At 31.9% G+C, this 16,532-nt stretch overlaps 1 protein-coding gene across 6 annotated transcripts; it reads left to right on the top strand.

Moving 5' to 3' along the window:
• The first annotated feature begins 1,254 nt into the window (after positions 1–1,254).
• On the top strand, positions 1,255–15,255 carry LOC128166778 (protein EFR3 homolog B-like). 6 transcript variants are annotated; one of them, XM_052832148.1, is made up of 24 exons: positions 1,255–1,383; positions 1,623–1,702; positions 1,963–2,090; positions 2,282–2,432; positions 2,563–2,684; positions 2,786–2,923; positions 4,305–4,436; positions 4,767–4,845; positions 8,325–8,460; positions 8,666–8,794; positions 8,930–9,026; positions 9,121–9,169; positions 9,270–9,442; positions 9,581–9,659; positions 9,784–9,945; positions 10,116–10,241; positions 10,488–10,564; positions 11,074–11,088; positions 12,122–12,255; positions 12,352–12,366; positions 13,205–13,290; positions 13,685–13,730; positions 14,354–14,463; positions 14,728–15,255. In XM_052832148.1, the coding sequence occupies exons 1-24, from the start codon at positions 1,377–1,379 to the stop codon at positions 14,860–14,862; spliced, it is 2,406 nt and encodes an 801-aa protein (XP_052688108.1). In that variant the 5' UTR covers positions 1,255–1,376; the 3' UTR covers positions 14,863–15,255. The 6 variants fall into 6 exon arrangements, with proteins under 6 accessions (XP_052688108.1, XP_052688110.1, XP_052688111.1 ...); XM_052832150.1 differs by having other exon boundaries at positions 12,122–12,249; XM_052832151.1 differs by lacking the exon at positions 12,352–12,366.
• Positions 15,256–16,532: the final 1,277 nt, after the last annotated feature.

Genomic DNA, 16,532 nt, shown 5'->3' on the forward strand with positions numbered 1-16,532 from the left:
AGCTTTTTTATCCCTCCACTTTTATGAGACGACATAAACAGAATATTAAAAGCTGGCATTGTAAACATATTGTACACGATGCCCCCCTCCCCCATTCCTGTTTCTCTCCAATTCCTGGTTCTGTTTTAAAGTTTCATTCCATAGTATTGGTATATAATAGAGGAACAAGTACCCCCCTCCCCTTCTGAGTTAGGAATTTGAGCTAGGTTGGCAAAGTTTGAATATATGGAGGGAGATTGTCAAGATACAGGATAGATTGTCCTGCTTGCTTTTTTTGGAAACATTTATTATATATTACTCTATTAATTTATTGAACTATTTTGTGGTAAATGTACATGTTTTCTTCTTGGTATTGCCCTGGGTCTTTTTGCACTTTATACAAAAACTACATCGAGTAAAATCTGGTGCCAAAAAGAAGTCTGTACATGCCCTATAATGGACAAATAAATATTTATTGTGTTAGCTATTGGTATTTCCCCCATAACTTTCATTATGGATAAATACGCTGATTTTTTTTTTTCTTTCTCTTTCAATAAATAATTTGTTACTCCTACGTTCACGAAACGGTCCTACAATAACACGCAACCCCCAGATTAATATACTCTTTATCGAGCAATGTTTTTTGTTATTTGTTTACAAAGCTTTTTTTGGTGGGCGAAAACCAATACAAAATTCAATTAGAGATGGGGAAAATTGAATATTAGAAAAACCACCTGAAGCATTTAACACCTCTTTGTCATGTAAATAGTAAATATCTGCGGAACTGATATGCTCTATCTACATTTGTTATTCATGAAGGGAAAACAGATTTCTGAGTGAATGTATCTGCATGCTATTACGGTGATGTTTTCCTATTGTTTATAATAAAAGGCAAATGTTAATAGTCCAAGCATAAATAGTGTTAAAAATAAACCTACACTTTTTGAAAATGTAAAACAAAATCAATGTGTTGTAAAATGATAACGTGCATAATAGACAGTGATGTACCTACATTTGGTTCTGTAAAAAACGCATGTAAACATGGAATGAAAATCTTTCATTAATTGTAAATTACGGATTAAATATCATAATTATTTATTTTTTTAAAAATATAAAATGGCGAGAAGTGCAAAAGAAGGATCCTCAAAGTTTTTGTTTACTTTTCTATTCGATTCAAATAATTGTGTTTTATCTGATTGCCCTTGCGAGTTCTAAATCATAGATGCATCACAATTGCTTTCCAGAATAAAAAGTAGTACAAGTTATCTAATATCATAGGTGGCGCTGTTTTTCAACATGGAGGGTCTGTCAAATTTTCTCTCGATAATTCATGTTAATAACGTTATTCCTGTCTCTTTGTAACACACACGGGATACTGCAGTTGACTAGATAAAAAAATGCCAGGTAAATAATGTTTTTAACATTTTATTTCAAAGAATTTTAGTGAGTTATGCCCTATGAAGCAGGTAGTAGCCTATGACAGACTGTGGTCTGTTCGTCTTAATAAGACTCTTTTTTAGTTATTTTTGTATCAAGAATATTCGATATCCGCGAAGCCTCCGAAACTTTTATTACCAAAGCAATATTTTATGTTAGATTTATGATTGTTTGTTTTTAAAATAAAGTCCGACTTTTATTTAAAGGGTGTTGTGGGTGTTGGGAGGTCCTGAGGCCTCCAAGGTACAAGCGTCTGGTTGACAGCATTTTCCCGGCAAATCCGCAGGTAATTGGGTATATTACTCTTTCCAAATTGTAAACCATGTTGTTAAATTCCAGGTAGCTGTCTTTTTGTGTTTTTTTTTTGTTTTGTTCTCAACTGGTGTATTTCATTGACAGTTAATGACGAACTATCACAGTGAAAATTTAATGTTTGTATATTTAAATCGAGGACAAAATATACACCAGTGAGATTAGATTGGGTTAGAAAAATAACAATAACAAGTGTTTTTCATTGCATTAAGCTAGCTAAAATTTTATTGACAGGATGGTTTGGTAAAGAATAACATGGACAAATTGACATTTTATGCCATGACAACATCTGAGAAACTAGACAGAATTGGCATGTATTTGGAACAGAGATTAAGCCGAGACATTAGCAGACACCGCATAGGGTTTGTTTATAATTATAAAAGTTATATTCTGTTAGTGGAACATTAAAATCATATTTTACAACCAATTTTTTTTTATCATATCTTCTATATTGTATGTGGAGATGTTTAAAATAAAAGTTGTATATTTTTCAGAGTATTAATATCATAGCAAAGAGACATTAATTATAATAATCATATATTATATTTGCAAGGTTTGTTTTTGTGGCCATGGATGCCCTGGATCAACTTTTAGTTGCTTGTCATGCTCACTCCTTGAATCTCTTTGTGGAAAGTTTTTTGAAAATGGTGCAGAAACTGTTAGAATGTGAAGAAGCTGAACTTCAGATTCTTGCCACTCAGTCAGTAAGTAAAATGAAAAAAAAAACATTGTGTAAGAGTAGTAAAAACAGCTAACAAGCTTGTTCCTTTGATATACATCAGCTTATATTGAAATTGGTATACTTATATTATTTAAATTTTGATTTATTTTCAGTTTATCAAATTTGCCAACATTGAAGAAGATACGCCCTCTTATCATAGAAGATATGATTTCTTTGTTTCAAAGTTCAGTGTAATGAGCCACAATGCAGACAGGAATGAAAATGTTCGAGCAAAGTATGTTTGACAGATTTTAGTAGTATTGGCCATAATGTATTAAATTGAACAGGTATGATTTTTAAGATAATAGCTTAACCATTCAAAACTGTCTTTTTTAGAATAAGAGGTGCTGGACTTTTAGGGTTACAGGGTGTGGTCAGAAAGACAGTCAGTGATGACCTCCAGGTCAATATCTGGGACCCTGTGCACATGGACAAAATTGTCCCTTCACTATTGTTCAATATGCACACACCTGAGTAAGTCTTTTTCTGTAAGAATAACAACCCCACAGTAATGCATGTAAATTGACATCTAAAACTTTGAAGAGATTAATTTTTGATATGATGGAGATGACATTTTCATTTCTACTATTGCTATTTAAACCATAAAAAAACTAAACTTACATGTACGAGGGTTGTCCCAAAATATCGTAGACAAGTGGCTTTATTCAGTTATTCGAAGACAAAGGAAGATGAAATTTGTGCCACAAAGAGTTCAAGATATTTGCATTTAAATAATGTTTTAAAATTAAATATTGTTCGAGATTAAATTAGTGAAATGAAAGCATGTTAGATCAGAAATTCGACATGCAGCGCAATGTCAAAAACAAAAAGTTAAAATCAAAATAATGAAATGAAAATTTGCGAGGAAATGTACTTTTTGAATGAAAAAATTCAAATAAAACATACATTGATATTTGATAATAATTCTATTAGTTACTCAGAAAATGTTTTGGCGATAACAAAACTTTTAAATATTATATAGCGCGTTTTGTGACAAGTTAAAAAGTTAACTCGTAATAAAATGACGATGTCAGCGTTTAAGGCGGCGCAGCAGTAACTGATACAATTTTGTAAAAACCATGAAATAAATCCTAAGCGGCTTTGGAAGTGAATGAAATTAACAAAATCGATGAGAAATGCGTTTTGTGAATAAGTAGTTAAACAACATTGAAAATATTTGTACAAGTATGATGACAAGAAGTGATAAAAAGAAACACCGAACGATATCAATGGACGTCAAAATGCAGAACGACACATTTCGGTAAGACGGACGATAGACAACAAGTAATACAGGACAAGTCTGGAGCCGACATATTGTTTGTACTTAGAAAATATTTTAAAAAAAACAACTAGAAATATATGTTGATTGTGCACTCAGGGTACATGTTCAAAGATGATATTTTTTCTAAGACATTTTCGGAAATAAAACGTAAATGTTATCGTAAAACGGTGTGGAGGGTTAAGCAACAACGTAAAACTGGAAATTTTCGACGTCGCACATTGCAACGCCTGACAAAACTGGTTGTTAATAATTATTTATTTTCTCGAGAAATCAATAAAGTACAGATTTGAATTTTTCAGTATTGTTTGCCAAAGGGTCATTGATGAAAACATAGAAGTCTAATGAAATTGCAGTGAACAAATGATACATTATGTGTCCTGTCTACATTATTTTGGGACAACCCTCGTAGATCTATTTTGTGTGTTACATTTATCTATTTATTCTAATTTTTGATTGAAAGTAAATCATTGGCAGTGCTTTAGATTGATTGGTAGAAAAACTTCTGAATTTGAAGTATTCTTTCAATAAAGAAATGAGAATAAGATATTCATTTATAAATCGTTTCATTTTCAGGTTTATGTCAGTGAACACAGAGAGTCCCAGAGATGAGGAACATCCTGCATACATTGCTGAGATGGTCTTCAGGGACCTTGTGTGTAGAGCTTCCTATGGGAATGTTAAATCTGTCCTCCAACCTGTTCTGTGGTGAGTTAAAATGGATACTGCTAAACATCTTTTATTTGGATGCGACTAAATGTTTCAAAGTTTAAGTGATCCTTATTTTGATTAATATTTAACCCTGAAAATCAGTCATTTAATGTATTTTGATAATTGAACATTGAATTTTTGCAGAAATTTGTTGCCACGATGCAATTTACCACTTATAAATCATGATGGATAGGTGTCACAAATGAAAGTTGGTTTTCAGTCTAAATGAAACCTTAAATATTTATCATCATACCAATCAGGAGAGAATTGGCAAGTGGCAAATCTTAGCTTACTCTTCAAATATTGGTAATTTATTTTATTCTTCAGTCATATAGACAACCACAGACTTTGGGTGCCAAACGAGTTTGCTGTGAAATGCTTCAAGATTATCATGTACTCGGTTCAAGTAAGTGCCTTGTGTTTGCAGTGTTTAATTTTATCCTCAGATTAAGTATCTTCCAAGCATTTTGTCATTTTTCATACTCCAACTGAATGATTGCTGAAACAAAACCAAAAAAAAAACATTATAAAACTAACTGATGAAAAGATGAATGGATGTAGCATTAATTTAGTTTTGGGTGTGCTTCTTTTGATATGACCATCTACAGATTCAACGCAAAGTAAGTGATGTGGTTTTATTTGTCACAGTTTCTGAATGGGCATGACAACTAATAACCCCTGAAAACCTATCTTTACTTGCCTTGTGGTAGATATTTGTGAGCTTTATGCAATGTTTCTTTTTCTAGACATAGACTTGTAATGGGATGTAAAAAAAATTTCTGTGAATGTTATGTATATTATTCATTGATAACTATCACTGAGAACAGATTGTTGATAAAAAGAAATTTCTCACCTTTTTTGCACTTTCTATGAATACATTTGTATAAAATATCAATTTCAGGGCTGTGATCTAATATATACCAGTATTATTCATTTTTTGTCTTCAAACTCACAAGAAAATGTTTTTATTTCTTTTCAATTTAATGCATGCAAATAATGTCACAAAAGTGAAATAAACAAAAAATTGAAAAAGTGTGATATTAACAAAACAGAGATGAACTTATTGCATCCATAGAATATATATTTCAAAATCCATAATAGTATTGAATATATATTCAAAATCAAAATAATATTGAATTATAATTGGCTTTGTATTAGGAAAGGTTAAAAATTCAATACTGCAGTATTTATTCATGAAAAAGTACATGTCTACTGAAAGATGTTGAAATATTATGGCCTATAGGCCTTTTTCCTGGGAGTGTGCATGGATATATAAGTACAGTAGCTGTAGATTAGTAAATGTATATTGAAGGAAAATAAGCTTGCATCGTAGAACATATCAGTCTATAGATGCATTCTCAGGAAGGGTGTAATGCAAAATTATTTTGACAAATGAAATCAAATTAAAAACATGTTTAATGATTTTGAAATTTACAGAAAAACAAGGTATCTTTTTCTTATATTTTGTAATTTTTTATGCCCCTCCTCCTTTTCAAAGGAAGCATACTGCTTTGCACTTGTTGGTCAGTGGGTATGTCAAATGGTAGCTCAAGTGTTTTGATTTCTGAAGACTATAAACTTGTTGCACTTGTACTTCTTATTAAAGAAATAGACTTGGAGGACACTATGTCAATGTTTGTCAAACTACTGAGGACATTGGCAATATTATAAACAAAGTGTTGTTTGACCAGTACCTCAAGAATTCTTTGCTTAACAGACATCAAACTTAGGTGAGAGTAATCTGTAATGTGTAGGTGACTCCCTATGATTTTGAAAGTTCAAAGGTCAAGGGTCAAACTACAATGAACATTAACTGGTAGATTAAGTGAAGTAGACTTGGAGCCATTACTTTGAGAACCATTTGCTTGACAGATGGCATACATGGTACACAGGTACCGGTACTCATTACACTAACATGGATGACTTTATTATCATTGAAAGGTCAAAGGTCAAACTGACAAAAAAAGGGTTCTTATGATATTTGAAAGTCATATCATGAGAACCCTTTGCATGACAGAAACTAATTTAGGTACACTAGTGCCCTGTAAAGTATAGATGACCTCTATTGATTTCGGGGTCATAAGGTCAAAGGTCAAACTACTCTGGAAATAGGATGTTTTAATAAGATGTTGTCCATTCAATATCTTGAGTCATTGAACCATTTGCTACTTTTACAAAAAAGTTGACCTTTCTTACTTTTCCTTATTGGGGCTTATATGTTTCTTAAACATTTATTGTTGATAATTTTTTTAATGGATTTTACTTTTAACTTCAATGATTAGTATTTACTGTTTATAAAAACTTTGAAAAATAATTTTCAAATGGTGACTCAAATTTTCAAATTTAAAACTGTTCTGCATGAATTGAAACATTGGTTGTATTAGATGGGTCATCCTTTGATTTTGTTTACATTTTTTTCTGTTATTAATAACAATACTTGTACAACGAAAAACTGTTAAACAACATCTAATATTCAAATACCACAGTACATGTACCATTATTTTAATCATAAAAAATTCCAAGTTGTCCTAATGAACTTGTCTCCATGTAAGAATGCGTTACAGATGAATAGTTTTTAAAGGGAGATTTAATAAATATCAGCTTGCATCTCTGTATTATCTTGAGAATTTCAATAGTCACTACTAAAGAGGATTGAATGCAATCATTTGGTAAATTTTTAAGATGAAAATAAACGGACTAATAAAATCATTCATTATCATGACTGTGGGATGGTGAAATTTCACAGAGGGGACAAGATTTGTGGTTTAGGACAAGACTTCTGCTCCTCCTAGATCGTGAATCTTGGCCCCGCAGTGGAATTTCACTATCAGACAGTTGAAGAAAATAAATGATAATTATTTTGCAGCATTTTACATTAGAAAATGATTTCTGACAACTTTCTGTTATGCCTTTCAAATATTAACTTACGGTTTATCCCTTTGCCTGCTAATATAGTGCAAGTCAAGAAGAGAGCATACAACAATTTTGTCAAATTGTAATTAATTAAGCAAAACAGTTGCTTCATGGATCAGCACATTCCATCAATTCTCTACAGCAGACAATGTTTGTGTATGTTTTACAGTGGCATTGTAATACACAGTGTGGGGCAGAAAAATCTCACACTGCTGTCCCACACCGGACAAATCGATCTTACACCGGTGATGATGCAAAAATACCATATCTTTGTTTGATATGTTTGGTGTGTTACAATTGCCATATTTAACAAGTTTTCTTTGTAAGCTAAGTGAACATTTGAAGGTTTGATAACCTACAAGCTATGCATTTCCTAGGCTATTTCATACTCACATGCTATTCAATTTGGTTTAAAAAAGGAAAAGATCATTGTAAACTTAATGTTTTAATTGAATATTAACAATGAATTTCAAATGGAAATGAAAAAGATCAGATCAATGTAAATAATATTTTGTCTATTTCTGAAACATCGTGATTATACATGCACTTTATTAAACTCTTCGCATCTACCAGTAAATAAACTAGTTAACAAACTGTTTGACCATTGCTTAAAGTTTATCTCTCTTCTCAAAGTTTAAAGCTTGAGGAGCTCAACTTGATGCAAGAATTCCAAGTGTTACAACATTCTCTTAGCCTCTAACCTGTCAAAATATCTGCATCTTTGCATGACTATTGATTGAAATTATCTATAAATACTGTTGTTTATGAATATGGGATTTTGTTTAATAGTAAAATTAATGGTATAAACCAGCTGCCATAATTTACCATGGTCATCTTTTCTCAGCATTACTATATCATCCGTTATGTTTGCCAAATATCAAACCGAAAATTGAGATTGAGAAGACTTGAGAAGATTGTCAATGAAAAAGCTGAATATGTGATATTGATTTGTTTGTCTTATTTATGTTTCAGCAACAATATGGCTACCTGGTCATACAGATGCTGATGTCTCACCTGGACACACATACCAACAGTGACCCCAGTATCAAGGCCAGCATCATTGAGGTTTTGTATGAGTCTGTTCTCATCTCTGCCGGAGGATCCATAGGTAGGGAAATATATAAAAATATATTAATTATCAGTAAACACTCATTATAGCATTTCCATGTTATTTATCAGAGAGTGCAATGCATTTTGATATATAATATCACTTGTCTGTTTTCTTGAGTCCTTCCATGTGCCAATTTATTGAAAAATTAAATTTATGCCTCAGTGTTGTTTAAACAAGACCCTGAATTCTTTGTTTGTCACAGGACCCTCTGTCCTGGATGTGTTTAATACACTTCTGAGACACCTGAAAACATCTGTTGACAACAAGAGTCCTGAGGGGGAGAAACGAAACATGGAGAAAAAGTTTGAAGAGGCCATCATTAACACCATAGGTATGTCGTAAATGTGTTTTCTTTATAAATGCCTTGAGTTTAACACTTAAGAAATTTGTCTGAATTGGTGTAGATTTTGTAGAAATTTTGATGTGTGGTGTTTAGTTTTAGTCAATTTTTACACATTTTTTACAGGTGAATTTGCCAACAATTTACCAGATTACCAGAAAATAGAAATCATGATGTTTATCATGGGGAAATTTCCTCAGTTTAGCAACAGTGAAGAAATGGGGTAAGGTTACTTTAACAGTTACTTTAGGTAAGCAATGAAATTTTTTCAAAACACTGTAGTATGGGCGGTTAATATGTGTTTTCTCCCTTTACAGATTCATGGACAACTATCTTCAAACTATGCTTCTTAAAACATTACTAAAGGTATACATAATGTTTTTAGTCACATAAATACAGTGATCTTCCTTATATTGTGGGTAAATACAGGCTGGAAAATTGATGAATGTCTTCTTTCTACTGAAAGGTTGCCACAAAATACAAGACTGTGATAATGAATAACGCATTTCCTCCGGAGTTCTTGCATCCTCTGCTACGGATTTCCCTGTTGGATGACCCTGGATTGAGAGTGGTGGTCCAAGAGATTTTACACACGCTCCTAGACAGACATGACAATGCCAGCAAGCTCAAAACTGTCAGGTATGATTTATTTCATAGATTGACATTTATTTAGTGTTAATCAAGATTTGGTATTTGCCAGAGAGGTGTGTCTTCTTTTTTTTTTAACATGAATCATGATTTGGGAATTTTATTAAATCTCTGGGTTTTTTCTCACAGTATTCCTAAAGATGTTGTCTCAGAACTAGATCTTACCGTGGATAAGGTTCCCAGACAAGACAGTCTGTTCATGAAAAAGGTAAAAAATTAATCATTGTTTTTTTTTTTTTTTTAAATGGCTGCAGGAATTATTAAATTCGTTAAATTTCAGAAATATGGTGTTAATTGAAAACCTCTGTTTATGTATTGATATTGTTTTGTAGAATGGAATCCAATTTTATTGGCACATATTAGAAAACCTGCAGATGGAATCAAACAAAGCAGACAATTTTGAAGTGATCTTCTGCACAATGTGTTTGATAACCATTGAAATGGGAGGAGACGATATTTTAGTAGAACTCATTCGATTGGCTCTTGATATTCAGGTTCATTATATTACTTACGGTACTTTTAGGACTTCTGGTTAAAAGAATATTACATTAATGATACTAGTACGGTAGATTTTGCTGTTATTATAACAGCAGATACTATGATATGATGTTATTAGAATTAAAAAGCTATCAAACATAAAATTTATTGTATTTTTCCATTACAGAGTATGACGATAGAGTCCACTCTGCCAAAGACACACAAGTGTTGTAACCATGCCATTGTGGCAGCATATCTGAATGTTTTAGCCCAGATTACCAACATGTCCCCTCTAGTCCAGTATCTCTCTGATGTGAGTCTTCCCAAATGGCTTTACAGTGTATATCTCAGAAAAAACATCACTCTTAGCCTTTAATTAATCTGTTAATTAAAATCTCATTCCTTGTTTATTGGTCTTGTTACCATTACATAATCAATTTAAAATTTTACTTTGTTAAATATCATGATAAAAAATTGTTATTTGAAATTTCAGAGTGATCTTAGGTTGTTGCACAGAGAGCTATAATAGAACTTAACTTGTTTTCAATATTTTATATAGTTATTTGAGCTGAGGAGGAAAGAGGCTTGTCATTTGTTACCAGAGTTTGCTTTCAATCGATCTAACAGAGATTCAAGGTAGGATTAACATTTTACATTCATGAGTGGAGTTTCTCACAGTTTTTCACACTGGAGTATATAATACATATGTAGTTCAGTTTGCCCTGGTGTATTCTCATCTATTGTTACAGTCAAGCTGCAAGATATGATTGCTCTTAAAAATTGATTTTACTGATAAATTTAAGTATCTTGGATTCTATAAAAATTAGATTATTCTTGTACATGACAGGGAATTGAGTACCTGCATTTAAATCCATTTTGATGTTTCTTTAATCTACCAGAGTGTACTTTTGTATTATTTTAAAAATTTAATGTTTATTTCTGTTTTCATTTTCAAATACCCGGTACTTAAAATTTTTATTCCATTTATCCAAGAAAAAAATTGCAATACATGTATTCCATAGATTAAAAAAAAATGATTTGAAAATACATGTACCATTAAGGCTTGAATACATGTAACACACTCTTGATTTGCATGTTTCTTTGAATTTTGCTTGAGCATTAATTCACATTCAAAAATTTAACAGTGTTAAAGATGAAGAGTAAGTACCATTCATTTCCATTACTAACCCACATTGTTATCTTCTCCCTTAATTTGGAATGCAAAATTACAGAGATACACAACAACTTTTAACATCTGTTAACATTGAATTGTTCAATTCAGAACGCTAACTTTCAATGCGAGAATTCTTAAATTTGGAATCTCTTTAGATGATGATATGGCTGTAATTTGATGCATACACATGTATTCAGACTTATTCTGGGTATAGTGATTTGACTGCATATCAGATATCATGCTAAAGAATTATTTAGCTGTTGTATGGAAGAATTTTTTTCACTAGAGCTAACAATATACCCGTTACTTGTCAGAGCCAGCAATCAATAACTACTTGTATCCAGTATCAAGCATGAATATTCTTTTACATGTGTGTACAACCTGCATTTATTGATGGCATTTGCATTAAGAATTACCGTATATCAACAAATACTAGTATTGTTCATGCATCAAGAAACTTGTTTGTTCTTTGTGTTATGAGTGTATTTTTTTCCTTGTTTAAACTGATTGGCAGTATGCCCAAGTTACCAAATTACATCCATTAATGTACAACATGTGTCAGTCTTTTAATTTTTTTGATGTGATAGAGGAATATTATGCAAGTAAGACAGCTGAAGAAGAATAGCATGCATTTTATTAAATTTTCTGTTTGTTCTTGTTGGAAGGAAAGATTTTTTTTGCATGTGTCAATGGACCATTGACATGGTTAAAAATAACTGGAAGTGAAAACTGTGAACCATCATTGTGCATTTAAATAGAATTTAACAAAGATGCCATTTTATCTATTATAGAGATGTTTGCTCTCTTTCAAAGGCTTTCTTTATATTTAAAAACACAACTACCAGTGCCTCTTAATAGCACTAGTATATACAGATTTTGCTTGAAAATATTATTGCTTATCATCCTAACTATAGATGTGTATAGACTCACAAGAATTTAATTAAACTCTTTAACCAAATAGTATGATTTGTTTTGAAAAATGTTGGTCAATTTCTTGAATTATTTTGCATGTGCAACAGCTATCCAAAGGAGGATAAAGTAGAGGAGAAATGGTTATTTGACCAGACAGCATTACAGGACATCCTGACGGAGTGCGGACATGATGCCTCTCGTCTCAGTGCACCCCTGGCCCAGAGACCCCATAGCAGTATGGGTAAATTCACAACAACTGTGCTCTCTCTCGTCATTGTTTAGAGTCACAGCTGAAATATCTGTACTTTAAAATCTTCTGCTATTTTTTTCTTCACAGGTATCATGATACACGGTAAAATAACCCCCCCAAAAATGCACCATATCAGCACATTTCTTGTGCCAGATAACACATTCATTGAAATGAATAGCCGTGTTAATGCAATAACCAGGCTAATTCTGTGTATTCTATTATATTGTATTATTTTTAGTTGCTATCTAAAACTTAAAATTCTTTATGATTCTTTTGTTACCCTGTTAAGTTATTCTAATTGACTGGTGTGATTCAAATGCATTTAAATCATTTCTTTGTTGGATGAAATTAAAAAATGAAGTGACATGTTGTTATGCTAACATTTTTCTTTGTCTCTTGAGAGCAATAACAGACTTGAGTTAGTCATATGATACTAACTATAAGAAAACTGTGATGCTATAATCTGTTATTATAGATGCTGTCATGAAGTATGTTTAGAATGAATTTAAACACATACTGCTTTCAAATATATACTAGTACTTGCTGCAACATTGTACAAAACACATGATCATCCTTTGAATTACCAGTAATTGCTTATTCTGATAATTTTAAACACTGAGAGCGGATATGTGATTTAATGACAAGACTGTTGGGATTGACTTGATTAAGTGTTAATTCTTTGCAATAATATTTATTTTCTGTTCTGTAAATTAAATTAAACATGGAAATTTAATTATCAGAGATGAATAGCAATTTAAAATGTGTGAGACGGAATGACTTAAATTCACACTCGTTACCTAAACATGTTGCATATCACAATCATTGATATGTTATTTATGAAACATAGGTATATATATCCATATTTACAGTAATATACTGCAGGGAACAAATAATCTTACATTGCATTATAAAATTGAATATCAACATATCTGAATTTTAGATTCTGGCATGGTTAACAGTATGAGTGACATTGGTTCCATTAACATTGAACTGGACAGTATTGAAAGCTCACCGCTGCTGGCTAGAGTGAGTGACTCATTAATTAAATGTCTTATTCACAGTCATGGTTTAAGTAAAGTTGTCCATTCTAAAAGAGTGTTGTGCATTGTATATGGTATTCACTTTCTGTACATGTGGTATGTAAGTTATGTGGAGAGTAATTCAAGGTCCCTCTCCAGGAGTGTCAGATGGATATCAATGTGTACATTGATGAAAGTCATATTGGAAATTTTGTTAATTTTAATTTTCATTTAATTTAATATCCATTCCCCTAATCGTAAAATACATTTTACATCACTAATCGGATGCATATTATGAATGTCCAATGAAAAAGAGTACTATCATTTTCTTCTATTTTGCATTGTTGTAAATAAGACTTATAGGAGGTATGTACATCATAGTATTTGATTTTTTTTTTCAGAAAAAAGTAGAAGAGATTACAGTTGAATCCTTAAAGAAAATGTTAGGTATGAAAACTCCTCTTTTTCTGTAGTATAAAGAAAAAAACTACCGGTAACTAGAGCTACTCTTATGTGACATATTGTGGGTTATAAATTATGTAACAGATTGATTGCATGTAACAGTCATTTTGTATTTTTTGCTTGTTACTCTGTTAGATACTAGTATAATAGCTGTTCATTCCACCATCATTGGAGTTTTTTTTTTAAACTTTAGTAAGTTTTAGAATATATACTGTTTACAGGCCATTACAGGGTTATTTTTTCACTTTGTAATTTTCACCCCTCCATTCTTGCAAACAGTTTTGCCCCATTTGCCCAGACACAGTTGTAACTAAAGAGAGATAATATGAGACTTAAAATTCACCCAGTCCTAAAATTACCCACTGACAATGAAGCAAAAATAAAATATGGGGGGGGGGGGGCATATTTCCCTGTAGACAGTATATTTTCACCAAAAGTACTTCAAAGTATACTGTATAATTTTCTTCTTGCATCTATTAGATGTATAATACACAGTATTTTGTTACCCTTTAAACAAGTAGAGGTTTATTTACAATTATTTGATATGTCAATATAATGTATGTGCTCACTGTGTTGCTTTCCATATTTTCATGTTTATTTTCTTGAAGCTGAAGACCAGTCTGTGAAGCGAGAAGAGGATGCCAAGAAACGACAAGAAATATTTGAGACATTCCAGAATGCACCTTTCGAGGAGATTGTTGCAAGAGCCGAAGCCAAGGTAAGAAGTTCCTTGTGTTTTGTAAGCTCTCTAAATTATAAGAACAATTTCCTAGCCTGATTTTGATTAATACATTGTATTGCAAAATTCTCTCTCTCTCTCTCTCTCTCTCTCTCTCTCTCTCTCTCTCTCTCTCTCTCTCTCTCGTAAAATCCCACTTTTGTTTTTATGGTAATTTCTTCCCCCCAAAAAATCTTCTCTGGAAATTCTGGAATTTTTTAAATTTTTGTGATTTATAATAGATGGGATTTCTTTTGTTTTCAGTCTAATTGCTTCCATGACAAGTTATATGAGATCCTAGAGATGAGTCCCCCTTCCAGTCCAGACCACACAACAAAAGAAAGCCAAAACGCTGTACCTGTCTTTGAAATGCAGTTCCCTAGTTTATATGTGTACTAATTTATTTATGAAAAAAACTTAACCTAGAGAATACAAATACATTTAATATTACAATGTACAGAATTCAATAAGTTTGGTACATGTCTTACAAGGTTTTGTGAATTACATATTTTCATTCACATACATACAGAAATAAATAATAGTTTATAACAGTGCAGTTCAGTTTCACCCAGTATTTTCAGTATGATTTTATTATATTCTACCGGTATTAGTCAGTGTCAGTTATTTACAATATAGATTTTTAAACTTTTAAACTGGAGTCCCGTGCAATACATGTAATAGTCATTCAAGGGTATTATGTGATTGGTGTTATTTATTTATGAGGAAATTTGTCTTGTTAATTATTGCCCTGGTTTTGAACAAACAATAATAATAAAGAAAGTAAAACATAAATGATTTTCTTTTATTTTGAAAAATGTACCACTACGATGGTACATGCAGTAGATACAATGTCTGTACAAGTATTTTGACATTGATTTGAAGTCGGATGAATTTTATGAAAGTGGTAAAATTTAATGTGTCAATATGTTATTACATAAATAAAGTATTCAAAGATAAGTTTTTTTTTTATACAAAAATGATGGTGTGGGAGATGTGAATTAATTAAAATCATTTCAAGCAAGTGTGACAATCAGACTGATTTGAATTCTGCATGGTGTCGGATAGCTTAGTTGGTAGAGCATCTGACTAGAGTTTCAGGGGGACTAGGTTCGAATCCTGGTCTGGTTCGTCATTATTTATCCCCTCCCATTACACAAGGTTCACCTTTTTGCAGTTACAAATCAGAAGAGAAGAGATACTTCAGTGATAAATCCCCTTCATTTCTAAAACCAGGTGCAGATCTATGATTTTTCATATAGAAGGCTTCCATCACCACTGCCCCATTACCCCACACCCCAAAACTTTTTGAGTAGGAAAAAAGAAAGCTAAATAAAATATGCACTGAAAAACGGCAAACTTCTATTTCTTTTTTGAGGGGGGGGGGGGTGCTACTTTCATCAGTATTTTTATAACTCCTCTAAATTACCTTATGTTGAAGGGAAAAGGTTGGGGATCCAGCAACAATTTCGGAAAACTCAACAAAATAAATTGCATGAGTATCTTTTCTTTTCAAATTCCAGGTGTTTTTTTTTTTTTCGGGGGGAGGGGCGATCGCCATGATCTTTGCATGTCCGTGAAATAGTACACAATTATTTTTATTCAAGGGATAAATAGCATAACTTTAATGATTCCTATGATGTGTAATCTATATTTATGTTCAAAGACAAGATTATGATAATCAAAACTATATCGTTATATGAATTTTTTTCCCATCTAGCTTTACTGGCTCCCAGATTCCTTGTTAAAGCCATAGGCCAAACAACTGCTATAATGACATTGCATGTGTTTTTGAATCTGAGAAAAGTGCAATGACATTGTGTGCTAAATTTAAATTAGGTCAGAGGCATCAATAGTAAGTTATTTTATGCCTCTGAACAATATTATATAGGTCTGTAGAATCAAATAGACCATAAAAATTGGTATGTTAAAAACTCATTTATTAAATTGGATATGTTGAGTTCAATCTGATCTTGCAACTTCTTGTTACTCAGTATTTTCCAAAGATCAATCAAACAATTAATCATAAAGTAATTACGCTACACTTCAGTAAATGTTTTGTATTTAGATAT

Source organism: Crassostrea angulata, chromosome 10 (assembly GCF_025612915.1).
Source record: "Crassostrea angulata isolate pt1a10 chromosome 10, ASM2561291v2, whole genome shotgun sequence".
NCBI lineage: Eukaryota > Metazoa > Mollusca > Bivalvia > Ostreida > Ostreidae > Magallana > Magallana angulata.